Below are 17,265 nucleotides of genomic sequence, written 5' to 3'. Positions count from 1 at the left end.
CTGACGTGAGGAAAATGCACGACATCCTGTCAAATAACATGTACAAGATCCGACAAAAGGTAACGTCACTGCCACAACTGCAGAGAAATATCGAATATATTTTATATTCCACACAGTATTTTAACACTTAGGCTGTGTTTGTGTCATTTGCCTCTGTCCAAAAATGGGCAGTTTGCTTTTAAATGGTCTAAAACTAAAATTAAGTTTAATTTAACACCATTTCAACAACTTCTTTTCAACCTTCACGACTACAGGTTCAACACTTTTTCTCCTCTGGGAAATTTTCCTCTTCAGACATCTTTTACCTGAAACTGCATGTGTGTGTTAGTGTGTGTAACGCTTCTCACCGGCAGTCTGACCTTACATGGTCATTTCTGACCAAGACATCAAGTGACAGCAGTAGTGATAAATTTAATGAGCTAATACGCCTTAGGTTGAAAAATAATTATAAAGCCTTTGAGCAATCAAATGGAATAAAACATTTTGACAGTGGAAAAATTTTAACTAATCAAATTTACAGAACCATAACACCAGGGTTAAAATTAGTAAAAAAAAATAATTTCAATAATATTGAAAGTTAATTTGTGTTAGATTTAAGATAAAAGAGCAGTTAAAGTGAGGTTGTAAGAGTCATTAGCAGATTCAATAATTTATTTGAAAAATATTTTTGCAGTTTGAACTTTGTGAACATTGAGAACATTATTTTTACTATGGCTTCTATTAAACACTATTTTTTTCTGCAAAAAATCATCTGAACTTTTCCCAAACTTATAGGACTTACATTATTCTATATTTTTGTGATTGTCAACAAATCTCATGAAAAGACCAAAATCAACGATGTGTTTGATCCGTCTCTTGGTACTTTCTGACTTCTCTACTCTGTCTGTGGCCCTCAGCCTCATAGTAAAGATACACATTTTTAAAAATGGGTCATAAATATAAAGTTTCATCTTTAAAAAATGCTTTTTAATTTCCTAAAACAGCCGGACACTGTAGTTTCAGAAAATGTTCCAATAACAGGGGTAAATAGTGAATTAGTTGGGGACTACTTTCAGCTGTGGATTGATACACATTTGGTGCTCTAGTGAGTATTTCCAGAAGCAGGACAGTGTGTGTGTGTGGGACGGAGTCAAAATAAACTACAGTGTGTGTGTTCATGGTGATGAAAGAACATGTCACCCAGAGTAACAGTGTGACTCACTGATGTGTTGTTAATAGCTTTTGGAAACAATGGAGCTGTACGGCTCAGAGGAAAAAGATATATCAGGCTTGTTAATAGGATTAATTCATTATTTTGGTGGTTTCAAAAGCAGCAGTGAAGCTCAATTGTTCAATTCTCTCCAAATATCTCACAATGTTCTCCAGACGATGGCGTACACCAACAAGTACAGTCTGCCCGACGAAAGCCGAACCAGGGAGATTCTGATCCGCCGCCACGCGAGCATCAGACGCAGTCTCCGTCCTGGAAGTCTCCGTGAGATGGTGGGTTTTTATTTGGCGGACATTAAAAATATGTTGCCACCTTTTTTACCCCCCACCCTGCCTGACCTTCAGTCTTCCTCCTCTTCCAGCCAGCACTAAACATCCCCAAGTCTCAGAGGTACTACTCCCTGCAGGCCGGTGGAGATCTGGAGTCTGCCCTCAGAAGACGAAGTTTCGGTGAGTTCGTAGAAGTTTGATTTGTCTCACTAGATGAATAAATCACATAAAAGATGACTTCTGGTTGAACTATAATCAAATCCTGGTGTTATATTAGGTGGTAGTGAGTTGGATCGTCTCTCAGCTCGTCTCCAGTCCTCTGGTGTGTCGCCCCGCTCCTCGTCCCGCTCCTCGTCCAGCTCTCTGGTTCCTTTAAGGAGGTTGAACACCATCCAGGAGTCTGGGAGTGCAGGGGAGCAGCCAGCTGCCTCTCCCCGCCCACACTCTCCATCTCTTGGAGTACGCCCTTCGGACGAGAGGGGTCCTGGAAATCTTGGTGGTTCCAGCTTCAGAGTCAGGAGAGCACCAGCTCCCGCACCCAGCAGACCCAGCTCAGATTGGGCAGAAGGAGACGAAGACCCTGCCAACCCCGAACCTCCAGGGGGAGGGGTGGAACCAGTGCGACCTCCCCAGCTACCAGCACCTCGTGGCTGGGTACCTGAGAACCAGGATGCCAGAGAAAATGGGGCAGGAAATCCCCTACTTAGACACTCGTCACAGGGGTCTCGAGGCTCAGGGAGATCATGACGAACAGAGGACCGAGGGAAGGATTTTGAATCAGGTCGGCTGCTCCGGAGCACGAACAAGAGGCTCATTTACAAACTTGAACTTCAAAACGGAAGAGTTTAGTTGAAAAAGAAAAAAGACTCTTGATATTACCTGCCTGTTCTCTTAATTATGCTGGGGGGGGGGTTTTTAACTCATCTTTTCTAGATAAAATGTGGCTATTTTACTTTTAATTCAATGAACAGAGAGGTGGTAGTGTCCACATCCCACCCTCTGTTTAAGACAACAGGTGACAATCAGCAAAGGAAAATACCTTGGATTTTAGCTCCCAAAAAAGTTTGAAAAATGATCCCAGCAGGATTGAAATGTCTTTCAATCTAAAGAAAACTAATAGTACGTTTTTTTCCTGAACCAAGTTCTGGCTTTCTGCCTCCTGAAATCTTTCTGTTTGCAAAATCAAAACTGCAATCCTGTAATGCAACATGCAGGGCCCTCGTCTGCATGGTATGCAAGTGTTTTTGCACACACACACCCTTTTTTTATTTGTCAGTTTTTATAATTGTGCATCGGTTTATTTGTGTGTGCCAATAGAGGGCACAAATTGGAAGCCATGAAAGTCAATAGTTTAAATGACTGTAATATTTAAAGTGAGCATACACTACATTATGTACTGGTATGGTTTTAATGTGGCATGAGCACTGTATGAAAGTAAATACATTCATGCTGATGTTGCCTTTCCATCTGTGCAAACAAATACTCAACATTAGCTCCACATGATCCTTGTTGTCATCTTGTAAAAATAGCACATTTTCTGCACTAAGCCAGAAACAAAGGGATTAATGAGTGACTTCAGCTGTCATTCAAGCCCACGCAAGGCAGGCCTCTTGGTTACTTCCATACAGTCAGTGCAAGAATAATACATTTGCTAGAGAGAGAAAAAACTGTATTAATCGGGTTGTTATTGGTTATCTATATTTTACCACAACCCCCCCCCACCACCACCACCACCATCCAATGAAACAGATGGCAGCAACGTTGCCTCTGCAGTGTCGGCTAAAATTATCTGCGAGTTAAACGTGGAGTTTGAGCCAGTAACTCACACAAGTTCGGAGGAAATATAGTAAAGATTCTTTCTTTCTTTTTTTGCATGTTACACAACAAACCTCGTCTCATCATTGTAAGTCTAATTCTGATTTATTTAACCTTGAGTCTTACATCTAAAGATTTGAGGTAGCGACTTCCTTCTGGATATAGATCCACTTATATAACCAGATGACAAACGGACATGGAGTAATGTTACACTATTGAATTATACCATTTAACCAATGCATTTGAAAGCAGGCAGAGGACCCACAGGTATTATCAAACTCAAGGAAGACTGTTTAGTGCTCTATCTCCTCTCTGCTGTTGGCTTTAATGTCCTCTTTTATTAGTCCACCCGACTCCCTGACAGCCTTCCTCGCCCAGTGTCATCTTTCAACGTTTACGTCTTTATATCTGCCAGGCACAGAGAGCGAATGTTATAAAATATCAGTTTTTCTGCACAGTGCTTTCTGATAATGTCGTTTCTTAAAGGTCCTCCTCCGAAGAAACCTGATTCCTCTGGAAATTCAGCAAATAAAAAGGATGTGGAAAAGAAGCAGAGGCGTTCAAAGTCCCACTTAAAATTGCATTTTGGCAACAACTTGCTGCCTGTAACTTATCTGCTGACACACGGGAATGTATGTACAAAATCAAATTCTGCATGGTCGCAGCAGCAGAGGGCTGGAAATGTTCAAATAAAACGGCACCAAATTTACATCTTTTCTCATAACTTTGAGGCAGAAAAGATGCAGTTAATTTACAGTATTTAATTCTCTCTGCCTTTGGTAGAAATTATATTTCAAATCTCTGTTTGGAGTGACTGGGAGAAACATTTTGTGTTGGAAAGTCAATGAAAAGACTACAAAGAGACACAAGACAACTACAAAGATACACAAAAGGAGCAAATAGATAAAAACTGACAACAAAGCGACGTTAAACACTGACAAATGATACAGCTTGTCATTTATTTTGTGTCTGGCGTCCTATGGAGGAGGGGTGGGAGGGCTTTTACAGGTCTATGCCCATTCGTTCATATTAATCAAACATCAGCTCATATCAATAATTTTCTAAAAACCTGAGAAAAATGAAGCTTGATTTTTTAGGAAATACACGAAACAAAGTTCATTTGTATTAAAAACAGGTTGATGAGGAGATTTTGTGCTGTTGATTTGTTTTGCAACAAACACCACATAACTGTTACAAATGTGTTGGCATTTATTGTGAAAGTGTTTACATTAACTAACAAGGTGCATCATTAATTTCTCATGTCAGAACTGAGTATAAATCCTCCACACTGGCCTTCAGGCTCATTACACACCACGCTGTGTTTGTCTTGATTAGTTGAGGCTCCTCTAATTAAAGATGTTCCACTGTGATTAGTAACATTTCATCATTAACTGAAAATCACTACAGTATGAAATTGACTATTTTTCTAATGGGTAAAGAAAAAAATAACAAACTCATGATAAATGCACAAATTGTGTGAATTATAAATATGGTGAATATATGAAGATTAATCAGAGGAGAGAGCGTTAGACTTAGTTTAAATACCAACCTTCGATCACACACATATCCTTGTTAGACAATGAATGGTTTTTCTACATGTCACTTGTTTTTAAGTCACATTTTTAAAGGGTCACATATCCACTCATTCTCACCATTTGTCTTTCTTTGATTAAGAAGCAGAAAGTACGGTGGCCTCTTGGTTCAAAAGACTGTGCTGGAAATGAACCATTTCTTGTTTTATTTTCTTCATAGCATTCAGAAACGTTTATAGTGGAAAATCAATAAATATCTACTTTATTTTTTGGTCAGAAATGAAGAATTATAAGGCGCAGTTATGTAATTTAGTGATTACAGCAGCAGAACAGGCTTTTCTCACATCTATAATGTTGGAGAGAAATGTGGACATGATCATTACCACATTTACTGTGGTGTAAGTGTTCTACTGCAGCTAAACTGGCTTCATTTGAAAAAGACACTTGCACCATTAGATATCACAACTTAAATGACTGATTTAAACAATCCCCATAAAAATAAATGGCAGCAAACACACAATTTCCAAAACAAAACAGAAAACACTTGAAAGTTACGATTTGCCATGTGTTTTCATTGTTGGGTTGCTGAAGCAACCACTGCGATATAAGAGGGTTTTCCATCCTGCCAGAATTCTGGAGGGGAAAATCTCTTTGAAAGTTCGGGACATAAAAAAGAAACGCACTGCAACAAAAAAAAAACAATGTGTTAGCCGCCATCTTTAAACCTTCATCAGAATATCCCAAAAATCCCAACGGACTTCTGCATAGCTTTATCGTATCCACCCATAAAGAGCCTGAGCTGGAAGTTGACCTCCTGCGTGGACGCAGCACTTTATAACCTCTGAATGGAAATCCAATGGAAACTTGGCTGGTGGCAGTTTATAACGTTAAAAGCTGCACATGCTCAATTAGAGTGATCATATGCTGGACAATAAATATGATGAATGGCATGGAAAACAGCCAGCTCATCAAATATGCATCACGGACATACATTTTTAATGGGGACAACCGTTTACTGTAACGTACAACAACAAATCTGGGAAGAGGGAGGAAGATTTAACATGGACACGTACATATGGATATGAGGCTTAGTTACAACGACTTTCATCATAAATCTTTCACAAACTGATTGATGATCTGCACATGTGGAGTTTATACGCTAACAGACATCTAATGACTTTAAATAAATCTCATTAGTCCTTGGCGCCAAATTAAAGCAACATACTGTTTTGTAAGTGATACTAAATCCACTGCACCTTCTCTCTACTCTATAATTCTTAGCACAAGATCAATTTAATGGGCATTTTCTCATGGTCAATTTTCCACTTCCAGGTTCTACCATTAAAACATCAATAAATAACAGTAGGGCAACAAATGCTGGAGGAAATAAAGGAGTGTTGAACAGAACCTGCTTTTTGAGCATCGTCATGTTTAGTTACATTTCTTAAAACTTGAGTCAAGTTAAATTACATCAATTATGTCAGGCAATTGACTTAAAATATGTTCATGTAGCCTGATGTGCCCTTTAATTTTCACTTCTTCATTCAGTACCCATAAATTACCATAATTATGGTGGCCAGCTGTGATTGGCTGCTTGTGTTTGCTGCTAATTCCTGGAGACTGTGCATGGAAACACAATCTATTTGTTATATACGATTACATTACTTTAGTGTGTTCATACGTTTCTTTCCTTCTGCTTCTTCAGTCTCTACTCAGACTTTCACCTGGATTCTCCTCATCTAGTTGAAACAAACAGAACCAGGGGTCCAAGTTTCATCCTGTCAAAACACCTCTCATGCAAACACGAGACCACCCCTGTGAGATGCATTAAACACATCATTGGGATGCTTTAAATGTAAAAAGCTCAAAAAGCAAACATGCCTGCAATTTCTTTGCCTGGAGCAAATTTGCATTCTGATGAAGAAACGTCTTCGTATGTGGGAGGCACTGGCAAACATCCTGGTTTACGAACTGTCTGTCAGCTGCATGTGAAGCTGCACACACTCAGAGGGAAGAAGAGAAAAAAGAGAGAGAGGGGGAGGGACTGCGTTTAAATGTGGCGTTCGGACCATTTTCTGCAACAGAAAGAAACAAAGGAGGGAAAACATACTGTGTTTTTAAACGCGTCGCCTGAGGTGAAGCATTTCCAGCCTTCAGTTCTCAGCAGTGTCTGTTTCTGCTCGCAGGAAACTTCACAACTGAACAGCTGCGACTGACAGGAGATTTTATTTTGATACCCAGTGTTTCAGGTAAAGGAGCATTCAGTGAAAGTGAGGAGCAGAGATGAATCAAACTGCGTCCGTCTCCCATCAGATTGAGTGTCAGCCGGCCAAGGACAGCAAGGTAGGACTGATTTGTTTAATGCTGTGGTTTGTTTGTCATCACCGACAGGATGTAAACCGCTGATCTGCCAAACTTTATCTCAGCTGTCACACTCTCTTTGATCCAGACTGATCATCTTCATATCCATGAGCGGCAGCTGCCTCACAAATCTGCTGCAAACGGTGGATATTTTGTTTTTTATCTGCATGATAAACACAGGAATGTAATTTTTCTCCTTCACTTCTTTTTGTTATCACCTTTTAATTATCTTTAGAGAGGCAGGACCATGTTTAATTCATTACATTTAAAGTTTTCTTGTGTGATTGATTGAAAATCATCCTTTTCTAAAATACTGAATAAATACTGGTTCGTCATGTCAGTTTTTTTCAGGATGTCATTATGTTGGTGTTGTGAAGACAGTAACTCAAGAACGCAGTAGAAACTTCCTCCTTAATCACCCATGTGTAGCAGATCTGATCAGAGTTTGACGCGCCTTGCTGCATAAATGTGGATATTGATAATGGGTTTTTAGAAACTTCTAAGATTCTTGTTTTTCACGGTATCTGCAGATTGTGTAACAGTGAGGATGTTTTGTTTTGTTATGTTAGCAATCTGTCGCAGGGAAAACAAGCAGCCGAGGATGAGGACTGCCACTCTTTGAGAAATCTGTGTGTCTCCATCAGCATCCGCAGCTTCTTCTTGTTGTATCTCAAGAGGCAGCAGCAAATTTATGAAGCAGCTAAAACCAGGTGACACATGAGGCTGGATCACTGAGCTTTTGATTTATGACACAATTAAAACCACTCAGGCTAAATAATGCAAATGAAAAGGGGAAAAAAGTCAAGCTACAGAAAAAAAAAAGAATCTGTTGGAGAAACAACATGAGCAACGTTACTTGTCATGTATCTAAGGAACTACTTCTTTCTGTGCATGTGGCTGCCACTGTTATCGAAGCTCCCTCCTGCCAGATTACCCCCTGTCCTGCTGCTGTGGGGCTACAGCAGCACAGGATTGTACGGGATTATACTGTGGCTGTTCGTCTCGCTGTCTGAGGGATCTGCTCGCAGCTCAGAACCGCTTTGCATAAACTGCGAGCAGTAATGAAGCTCTTTAATGTTGGAGCAGGAGATGCAGACATCTGCTAAACTTTTACTTTTAAACCTTATGGAGCTTCATTCTAGCCTATAAACGCTCTCTCTTTTAATGAGTGTGGAAATTTCTTTATAGAATCAATGGATAAAAACACAAAAAAAAAGAAATGACAGGAGGCAAACATGACCTCAGCAAAATGGTCATAAAATCAGTAGTCCGAATTAGTTTAGAAAGTGATTTTGAGGTTTTGTCCAGGTATGATTTTTCATGGTTCAGATGTCATCATACAGTAAAACCTACAAAGTATGGACGGTGTCAAATGAGCAAACTATATTTGCTGATAAAAGCTGTGAGATGCGGAGAAAGCTGTGGAAATAGCCAGGAAGTGGAAAATGATTTAGTCAAACTGCTGAGGTCGAGGTCAACAGCAGTCCACACTTAGTACCTCGTCTTTCAAGCTGTCTCACGGTTACTTTGTACGTTCCCCTAGAATGGATATAAAGGTTTCCGTACAGGATGTGTTGGGCCGTCTGCCCACACACGACCTGCCGTGATGAAAAGCAACTGAGGGGAATTCGCCGCCTGTGAGACAGAGGCCTTAGCAGAGCGGCTGTGGTCACCCTCGATTCATAATCTATAACAAAACAGCCGCCAGACGTCTTTACAGCACGTCAGTCACCTCACTCTGTGTGCAGTCTCAAATCAAAGCTGCGCCGGAGGCGTGAAATCTAAACATAGTCACTGCCAAAGCAGAAATCATAGATATAAACATTAACCATGCAGCAGTATGTGCTGGTAACATCTTTCCTCACTGTCAAGCTCTTCTTATTTAGAACAGTGGCATGTTAGGGCTTATTGTGCTCAGTTCAACCAGTGACTCTCGTTCCTCTGTTTCCTGTGTGTTGATTGGTCAGTATTTCTAAACGTGGCATCTGTAACTTTGTTAGATGGCAGCTGTTTGTACATGCCAGCAGTTTTCTGTGTGGCTGTCTTCATTATCTGCCATGCATCAGCTCGATAACAGCACTGCTCCGATTGTGGTCTGACCTGACTCGGCTTCCAGCTGTTTTTTGAAAACTTCCTCTGGCCTCGTTAACTCTCAACATGATCCACGATAAGCAAAGTTTTTGGATACCCCTTCTAATATGCATCAGCCAAGTCCAGTTCCAGCTGCTTCCACAGGGTCCAGTTGGATTGTTTTCATGACCAGGTCAATGATGAATGGGAACAAGAGTGGTGACAGAGATTTTGATTAAAAAACCATCAGTTTCGCTCAATAAAATGTCAGGAAATAGTGAAAAATGTCTGTTACATTTTTACCACAGCAGAGGGCAATGTCTGTAAAAGTCTTCTTTTGTCCGACCAACAGCCGTAAATATTCTATTTACGATGATATAAAACAGAAAACTATAGAAAAGTAGCAAATTCTCTTTTGAGAAGCAGGAAACCAGTAAATATCTATCTAATTTTCTAACATTGTTGACCTTTTATTTTCAGGCCTGGTCTCTTATCATGTGATTCGTTGATATTATACACACCTTCCCCAGCAGTGGCAGCACTTTCTTCTGTATTTTTTGAATTAAAATAATCATATTTGAACTACTTTCCTTTAATATGTGCAGATGGAGGCAGGACGAACGTGAATCTGACATGCTGGAGGATTTTATATGAAACATGAGATTATAAATGTAGTTTAACTGTGGGCCTGATTCACTGTTATGTGCAGCTGGTTAGTTCTGGATTCTGCTCTGAGAGCAGTTGGTAAATTGGACTTTATTAATGAGGTACACAAAAATCCCTGTTTAAAATTATGCATATGTATTATGTTGTCGTAGAACAAAATGTAAACAGTGGCTCATTTTACTTTAATTTAGTTTTTATTCTGTTTTTTCACTTCCTCTCCATCTCTTCACTTTCAGTTGCTGGCTGTTGCTAAGTAACATGTTAATCTAGGACATTTTTATCATATATAAATCAGTCAAATCCCATTTGCACAGGGTCAGGAGAGTGGGAGGGTGTTCATGCACTAGAGTTTAGAGTGAGTCAGTTGTAGCAGCGCCGAGCATCACTTTAAAATCGGTTGACATCGAGGAGTATGCTTGCTGTTTATTTATCCACCTTGTACGTAATTGAAGATATCCAAATGTTTTCATGAATCTGTCCTTGAACTCAAAGGCTGAGTCTTATCACAGCAGGTAGATTTTGTTTTGTAGGGATTCACAGATCTGCCAGAAGAAGATTTAGGCACGAGCCCTGCATCAGCCACCTGCTGAAGTAAAGACCAGTTTTACCAGTTTTAATTACGGTTCCATCCATTTAGAGGGATTTTATACGTTACTGAGCCACATTAATATTGTGCTACTAAACTCTGTGCCTCTAATTTCTCCACACAAATAGCTCAGCTCTGTAGCTTTGTGAAAGCAGTTTTTGTGTGAACTGAAGCAGCACATTTAAAGCATCTGTTGAGGAAGTTGATCTGCATAAAGCAGAGAGTCCGAACCGGAGGGTCAGGACCCCTTAAGTGGGTCACAAGATAATTCAGAGGAGTCACGAGATGATTAATACATTTTTGGTTATTGTTTTGTAAAACACAAGAAAGTTGAGGGATTTACTGCTGAAATTCCCTCTTTAAAAAAACAGAGATTTTTGAGATAAGGAAGTGGCAAATGGGCACTAGGTTTTCATCAAAATGTGGCACAAAAAAAGATGAATAAAAATGCATTTTTATCTACAAATGTCACATGAATATTCGGAGTTGAGGGCTCCTGATTGTCCAGTGGGGTTCTATTAAACCATATCAGAGGGAGAAGAAACTGCAAGGGCATGTTAAAGCACCAGCCAAATCCAAAATGCTGAAAATACCACTCTCTCCCAAAACTTTCCCTTTATGTTCCAAACATAACATGTACAAGATTGCCACAGAGTTTAACCAGCTTGAGCAGTTCCCAATCACACTTAAAATCACTGAATATTAACATTAGCCCGGTGCCGTCACTGCCATCTGTTACCGTGGAGATGGATGCGCTCATTAGCATGTGAGAGGTGGAGGAAGGTGACAAATCCTGTCCTAATTATCACTGTGTTTACTGCGCTCGTGCTCATAAACCTGTCATTAGCATGTTGACCCTTGAGCAGTGATATGCATCAGTAGCCAATTCTAACGTCTCCCACTCACTCAGTAAAGCTGCTGCAGCGAAAGAATACAATCGTGTGCACGCTGAACGCTTTAGTGCGCTATGCCACTTAATGAAGGTGAAAAGCAACACTTTGAGTTCCTGCTGCCTGAACCAATTCACACAAACAAGATTTGTTGTTTAGAAATCCGAAACGCAGAGCTGAGCTGTTTTGCACAGCCTACACTGTTATCTGGAAGCCAGGCTGTGTGAGAGATGAAGAGCCACACTGCCAAGTTTCCCGACTAACTAACACACAAGAGTGCTGTCATTTCAAACTGAGGCTGAGTGACAGAGAAGAAAACAAAACTATGTCAGTACCTGAACGTAGCATTCACTGTGGCGTGCTAACATTTACACTATTATTCTAAGGTCTCACACTGCTTGTACTAATACTGCAACAGGCATTACTGCATGACAACAGCTGCTAGAGTGGATTCAGACAATAAAACATTTTAAAGGTCCTTTAGTATAAAGGTAGATGTCCGTGTCTTCTTTGATTATAAAGAGTCTATGTTCTATATAAAGCTCCAGAGAGAAGCCTGAGAGATGAGATGTAAAACTACAATGAGATTTTTGGTCCTTAAAACCACAAATATATCTTCTTACGGATCAATACTTCAAACAAAACACAGGAAAAGTGTCAAGTATGGGACCTTTAATCAATTATACTACTCTTAGAATCCATATAAGCCACTTCTATTCCAACAGCTATTTTGTTGTAGCTATAACTACCACAAACAGTACTGCAATTGACATTTCCACTCCTACTGTTACTATATTAGCACTATTACTATGAATCTGCAGCTTTTGGCCCCCTCGGGGACTGAATAACAGACACAAAGTGACTGCATGTATTTGGTGCCTACAGTAGTTAGTGTATGAAATGAATGCAAGTCTATTTTTTGTCACTAGAGGACAGCCTTACACAAGCCACGGAAAAGCAATAAAGTAGCTGTCTCCCTCTTAATAATCCCAATGCTTTTATATCATTCATTATTGTGATTTCATCTCAATTCTATTTGATGTTATTCACATTAAATTTATGCCACAGACGGATGCCAATAAGCAGGCTAGTGTGAGTTTACCCATCAAATCCATGGATCCTTCAAACCCCTAAAAATAAACAATAAACCAAAAAATAAAGCTTTGAATTTTAAACCTACTGCATGCAATTCACCCGTATTCATCCCAGTAACATGTAAGATCAAATCACGTCAATGTAAGAGCTGTTTTTTTTTCTTTTTAAATCAGAAATGCTCTTGTCTTTGTTGCACATGCTGGCGTTCACTTTGCAGTGTTTTATTTTTGGGTCAGTGAGTCACACTGTGGCTCATATGGCACAGAGGAATAACGTAAGGTTAGACTGCTCTGAAATGGAACCGCCCAAGGTCACTGTTACGTTGAAGGCAGCAGGCCACAGGCTACACACACGCCTGAACAAGGAGAACCACTGTATTTCTCTTCAGTGAGATACAGCTGCTAAAGCCTTCAGCAAAACACCAGGTCTGGAGATGGGGCGATGTGTGCATAGCAAATTCAAGGGTAAAAGCTAACAAGAAAGTCTCCTGCTATTATTTACACATGTCCACATCTGAGCTGCCTTCCCTAATGTCGGAGGGGGAACTAATTTGTCCTGCTTTTTTTCTGATATAGCTTCATTTTTACAGCAGAAACCAGAGAGTGTATCAATCTTATTATCTAATTCTTGGCAGGAAACAAATAAGTGTTTGACCTTTAACCTTTGTTTTAATTTTTGTATGTTTTTCTCCAGTTATTACCAACATGTTAAGCAGGTGAAAGAACTGTAGCCAAGACAAATTAATAATAAAGAGTTATCTTTGCTCCAGGGCTTTAATTCAGACAGTTTTTCACTATGCGACAGTCAGCGTCAGTCAAACACTGGGTCCCCTCCAGCACAGCAGCACCTACTATAATTTCTATAATCTGTCTAAGCAGGTTGAGTTAACTTTGAACTCCTGCTGTGCGGCAGAGACAACATTGCTGTTAGAATCCCTCCCTCCACACTGAAACCCCTCGAGGCTTTTCCTTGCTGTCTGTCAACCTTCATGCTTCTCGCTGATGCCTTGATTTATGGGTGTCATAAAATGTGCAACTTTTAATCTTCTTACTGACAAATTCAAGGCTCATGCAGTGTCCCGTTAAATTCTGTTTCTGGATCTACTTTGTCTTTTGTGTCTTGATACTTGGACAGATGGACAAACATAGATGACTAGACATCATGTCCAGATATTTCCTGACACTACTATCAACAGGAAATGGCAAACTCCGGTGGCAGAAGGCTTCCCTATTGATCCTCTATGATGCTTCAGTGCATTGCCTTCACAGCACATAGGTTTTTTTTAGCATGTAATACCTGCACAGATTCAGCACAGAGACACAGCCTTGTGGAGGTTGTATATGCACAACTGAAGCAGACTAACACAAGACACAAAGAGGTAAAGTTAGACTGTGTAAATTAAAGGATTATTCTGGTCTCTTTAAACTCTTCTCTGCGTAGTTTAGCTTTGCCCATCGTTACTTATTATAAAACTAGCTACAAAGATGTCCGAAACAAACAAAGTGGTTTAGATAATCTGGTTAGACCGCTGGCCTGTTTACAAGCTCTAAATGGTAAGTGGACTGCACTTATAGAGCTTTTCTCGTCCCATCGACCACTCAAGGCGCTCTACAATACCTGCCACACTCACCCATTCCCTCACACACACGTACGCTGATGGAACAGCAATCACTGGCAGCTTGAGGTTCAGTATCCTATCATCTTTGTCGTAACGTTGTATTGTATTGTGTTCCCAGATCTCAGCAGTTACTTTGGTGAGCTGAATGTTATTATAATGAATACAAATTAAGGCTGAATGGCCATGACAATAAGACACAGGTTGTAATAAACATTTTTATCATGCATTAAAATAACAAATGTGACTTATAACAACTCGTTTTTGTTGGTGTAATGATCGCTGAAATAGTAAATCCCCTCTTGTTTTTAATGCAGCACTTTTAGTGTGCTGTAAATCTAGTTAGAGTTTATGCACATAATTGATGAAATGTCTTTTTGAATGAATGCTGGGGTCTAATGTCACCCACGTTAAGAAATAGAGAAGTGATTGTTTGTATGTCTTAGGTAAGGTAAGAAAAGAATTTGTAAAATCAATATCTTTTGACTTTTTCCTTGAGGCGTCTTAGAAACCCAGGTTAGCTAGACTGTCCTTTTAACACAGAAATCAATTCAGCTCGTCGGGCCCCGGTGTCACCACCAGACAAATTCCCCCCGACACAGAATTAGATTATCAGTCTAATGATGCCAAGTGAAACTGGGTTGACTGATTTCACTTATGAATGACACCATTTTTTATGTGGTAGCCTAAAATCAGAACAGGGGGTTTTTGTGTGTGTGTGTGTGTGTGTGTGTGTGTGTGTGTGTGTGTGTGTGTGTGTGTGTGTGTGTGTGTATGAGTGTGTGCCAGACGTCTGTTTACTCTGAAGAGAGAAGTCAGACAGACGCTGGTGGCAAGAGAAGGAGAGCAGTCTATCTTTTACTTGCTTATTGTTGTATTTTCACTCCATTGCATCGCAGAACAAATGCATTTTTAATGTTTCGGACAACGCTGCCCTCTTATGAGTTTGTGAAACAGTTGGATTTGGAGGAGTTATCGTTGCTCCAACTTTGATGCTTCACAGTTCAGTGTTTTGACTGGAGAGACGTCAACATGATGGACCCAGAGCTCAGGTTCCTGGAGGTGAGGTGTCAATATGCTCTTTTTTACAGAAACTACAACACTGCGGTTCTTAAGGAAGGTGCTGACTGAGTGTTATTACATGTGGGCCTTCAGAATTGGCTAAATATTTAAAACATAAAGATCCTAAAGTTTCCTTCATAGCTGGAAAATCAATATTTTCGTGATAAATAGTCAAAGTGTAACGGCATAATCAAATCTTTGACATTAGGTTGTTTGTGACGAGTTGATACACCTTCATCAGAAAGAGTGATGTGTGTGATTTATCATAAAATCCCATGAGAGTCTGTTGCCTCCAGGAAGAGTGGAGGCTCTGAGAAACAGCCTCTCTGGGACTCAAAGTGTGTCAGGACTCAGACGCTTGTTGTATGCATGGGTGATGAATGGGCTGCAGAGTGTGTTTCTGTGAGATTTGAAAACAGGAGGTTGGGGATGTATGGTACAGACTTTAGTCTGGAAAATCAGCAAACACTCCTCTAAACCAGCAAAATTCTGATGCAATCACATTTCTCAAGAATTCTAATTCCTCCATCCTTAAAAACTAACTTAAATTCCCCACATAGTAACCAGCTCTGACACTTTCAGGTCCTTCTGTGGATTATTCCAGGAGGAGATGGCAGAATATATAAAAGCTTTTTTGCCTAATTCTGTTTTACCTCTGTGGGATCAACATAAATTGACAAGTAAATTGAGGCCTGTACCTACATCACCACAGTCTGATGCAATGCCTGCATTACCGCCAACCTCACACCTTTCATGCTCCAAGTTACAATCACTGCAGAGATGGCCTGCCATAATGGGCTTCAATCAGTTGTTGCTCCATGTGCAGGGCCGCCGTGTGGGTGGGGGCGGAGTTGGGACGATTGTAGGGGACTGTGACTGACAGGGGCCCTAAAAAATTTAATTAGAATATTAGGTCATTTTTTTCAAACATTAAACTGTTAACTTACCATCATTTATAGAATATTTTCTTTTTCTTTTCTTGATTTTGCAAAAAGTAAACATCCAGTAAACCTTTGTATCCCCCCTCTATTAAAATGAAATGGTTCGTTCCTGTACCCAAACCAGGCGCAAGGGCTACTAAGCTAGAAGTTTCGAGTGAGAGTATCCCCTCTCTTCCTCCAAAAAAGAAACTTCCCACAATGGAAGGAAAGAAAAGAAATACACGGCAGGAGAGAGAAAACTGGGGGAGACAGTATGTCATCAAAATGTACTCAAAGCAAGGTGGGTGTAGTTCGTGAGTGGTGTAAATCAACCTGTTAGCTTAGCCCATAGCTAAACAGGCTACTTACAGTATGTCCTTGTTATGTTGAGACCGAAATCAGCAAGAAACTGACCGGAAGCCTTTCAGTTTCCACTATGGATGCAGTATAACACCTTATAATACATTTTATAATCTTCTATTAATTATTTCATTAATCATAATTTCATTCATACATTATTAATAATTAATCCTATAATAGGTCTTATAGTTCTTTCCACCAGTTGAAGTCAGTTGAAGTCCCGGCAACTTTAAGGTACTGGGCTACGAGAGCTAGAGAACACAAGAGAACACAACCTTGAAAACATTGATTCCTAGCAAACATTTGTTCCCAAGCACAATGGAGGAGAAATTGACAGTTGACAATTTTGAAGTGTCCTTGTTTGCTTACAGGCACTTGAATAAAAAAAAAAAGATGCATTGACAAACGTGACATTTTTGTTTTCAGTTTGTGTAGCCTATAACATATTTTGCGAAAATAGGAGGGAATTGCTTGCTAACCCTCACCATAGCGTGAAAACAGTGTTGCTTGACAACAAACGCTGAATGTTTGTCTTCATATAATTAAATGTGCAACTAGAACAAACAGGACATGGCTATTTACTAACTTGATTTATAACAATGATGCTGTCCAATGGCGTTCTTGGCAGGGCAGCCGGGGCGGTTTTTTTCTGCTTTCGGTCTGAATGTACAGTGAGTGTTTACATGTCGCTCCTCTTTCAGCTGACATATAATCAATGCAGGCAAACTTTTAGCAAGCTGTTCACACTAAATCAGTTGTCCCTGCCCCTGCCTCTGCCTCTGCCTGGTGCCAGGCCCAACAGATGCAGCCTCAG

At 40.1% G+C, this 17,265-nt stretch overlaps 1 protein-coding gene across 1 annotated transcript in view; it reads left to right on the top strand.

Annotated features, from left to right (window-relative positions):
* LOC111670286 (sodium/hydrogen exchanger 2-like) overlaps positions 1 to 4,664 on the top strand; it is a 12,349-nt gene extending 7,685 nt beyond the window's left edge. Inside the window, exon 13 of the mRNA XM_087179531.1 lies at positions 1,757 to 4,664. Within this exon, the coding sequence (XP_087035657.1) occupies positions 1,757 to 2,226 (470 nt within the window). The 3' untranslated portion in view covers positions 2,227 to 4,664. The remainder of the gene's footprint in view (positions 1 to 1,756) is intronic.
* The last annotated feature ends 12,601 nt before the right edge of the window (positions 4,665 to 17,265 follow it).

This window comes from Seriola lalandi, unplaced genomic scaffold (genome assembly GCF_002814215.2).
Source record: "Seriola lalandi dorsalis isolate HSWRI2012SDOR001 ecotype SW California unplaced genomic scaffold, Sedor1 jcf7180002054850, whole genome shotgun sequence".
NCBI classification, from domain to species: Eukaryota; Metazoa; Chordata; class Actinopteri; order Carangiformes; family Carangidae; genus Seriola; species Seriola lalandi.
Note: the sequence above shows the minus strand (reverse complement) of the source record. Positions and strands in the feature narration are given on the sequence as shown.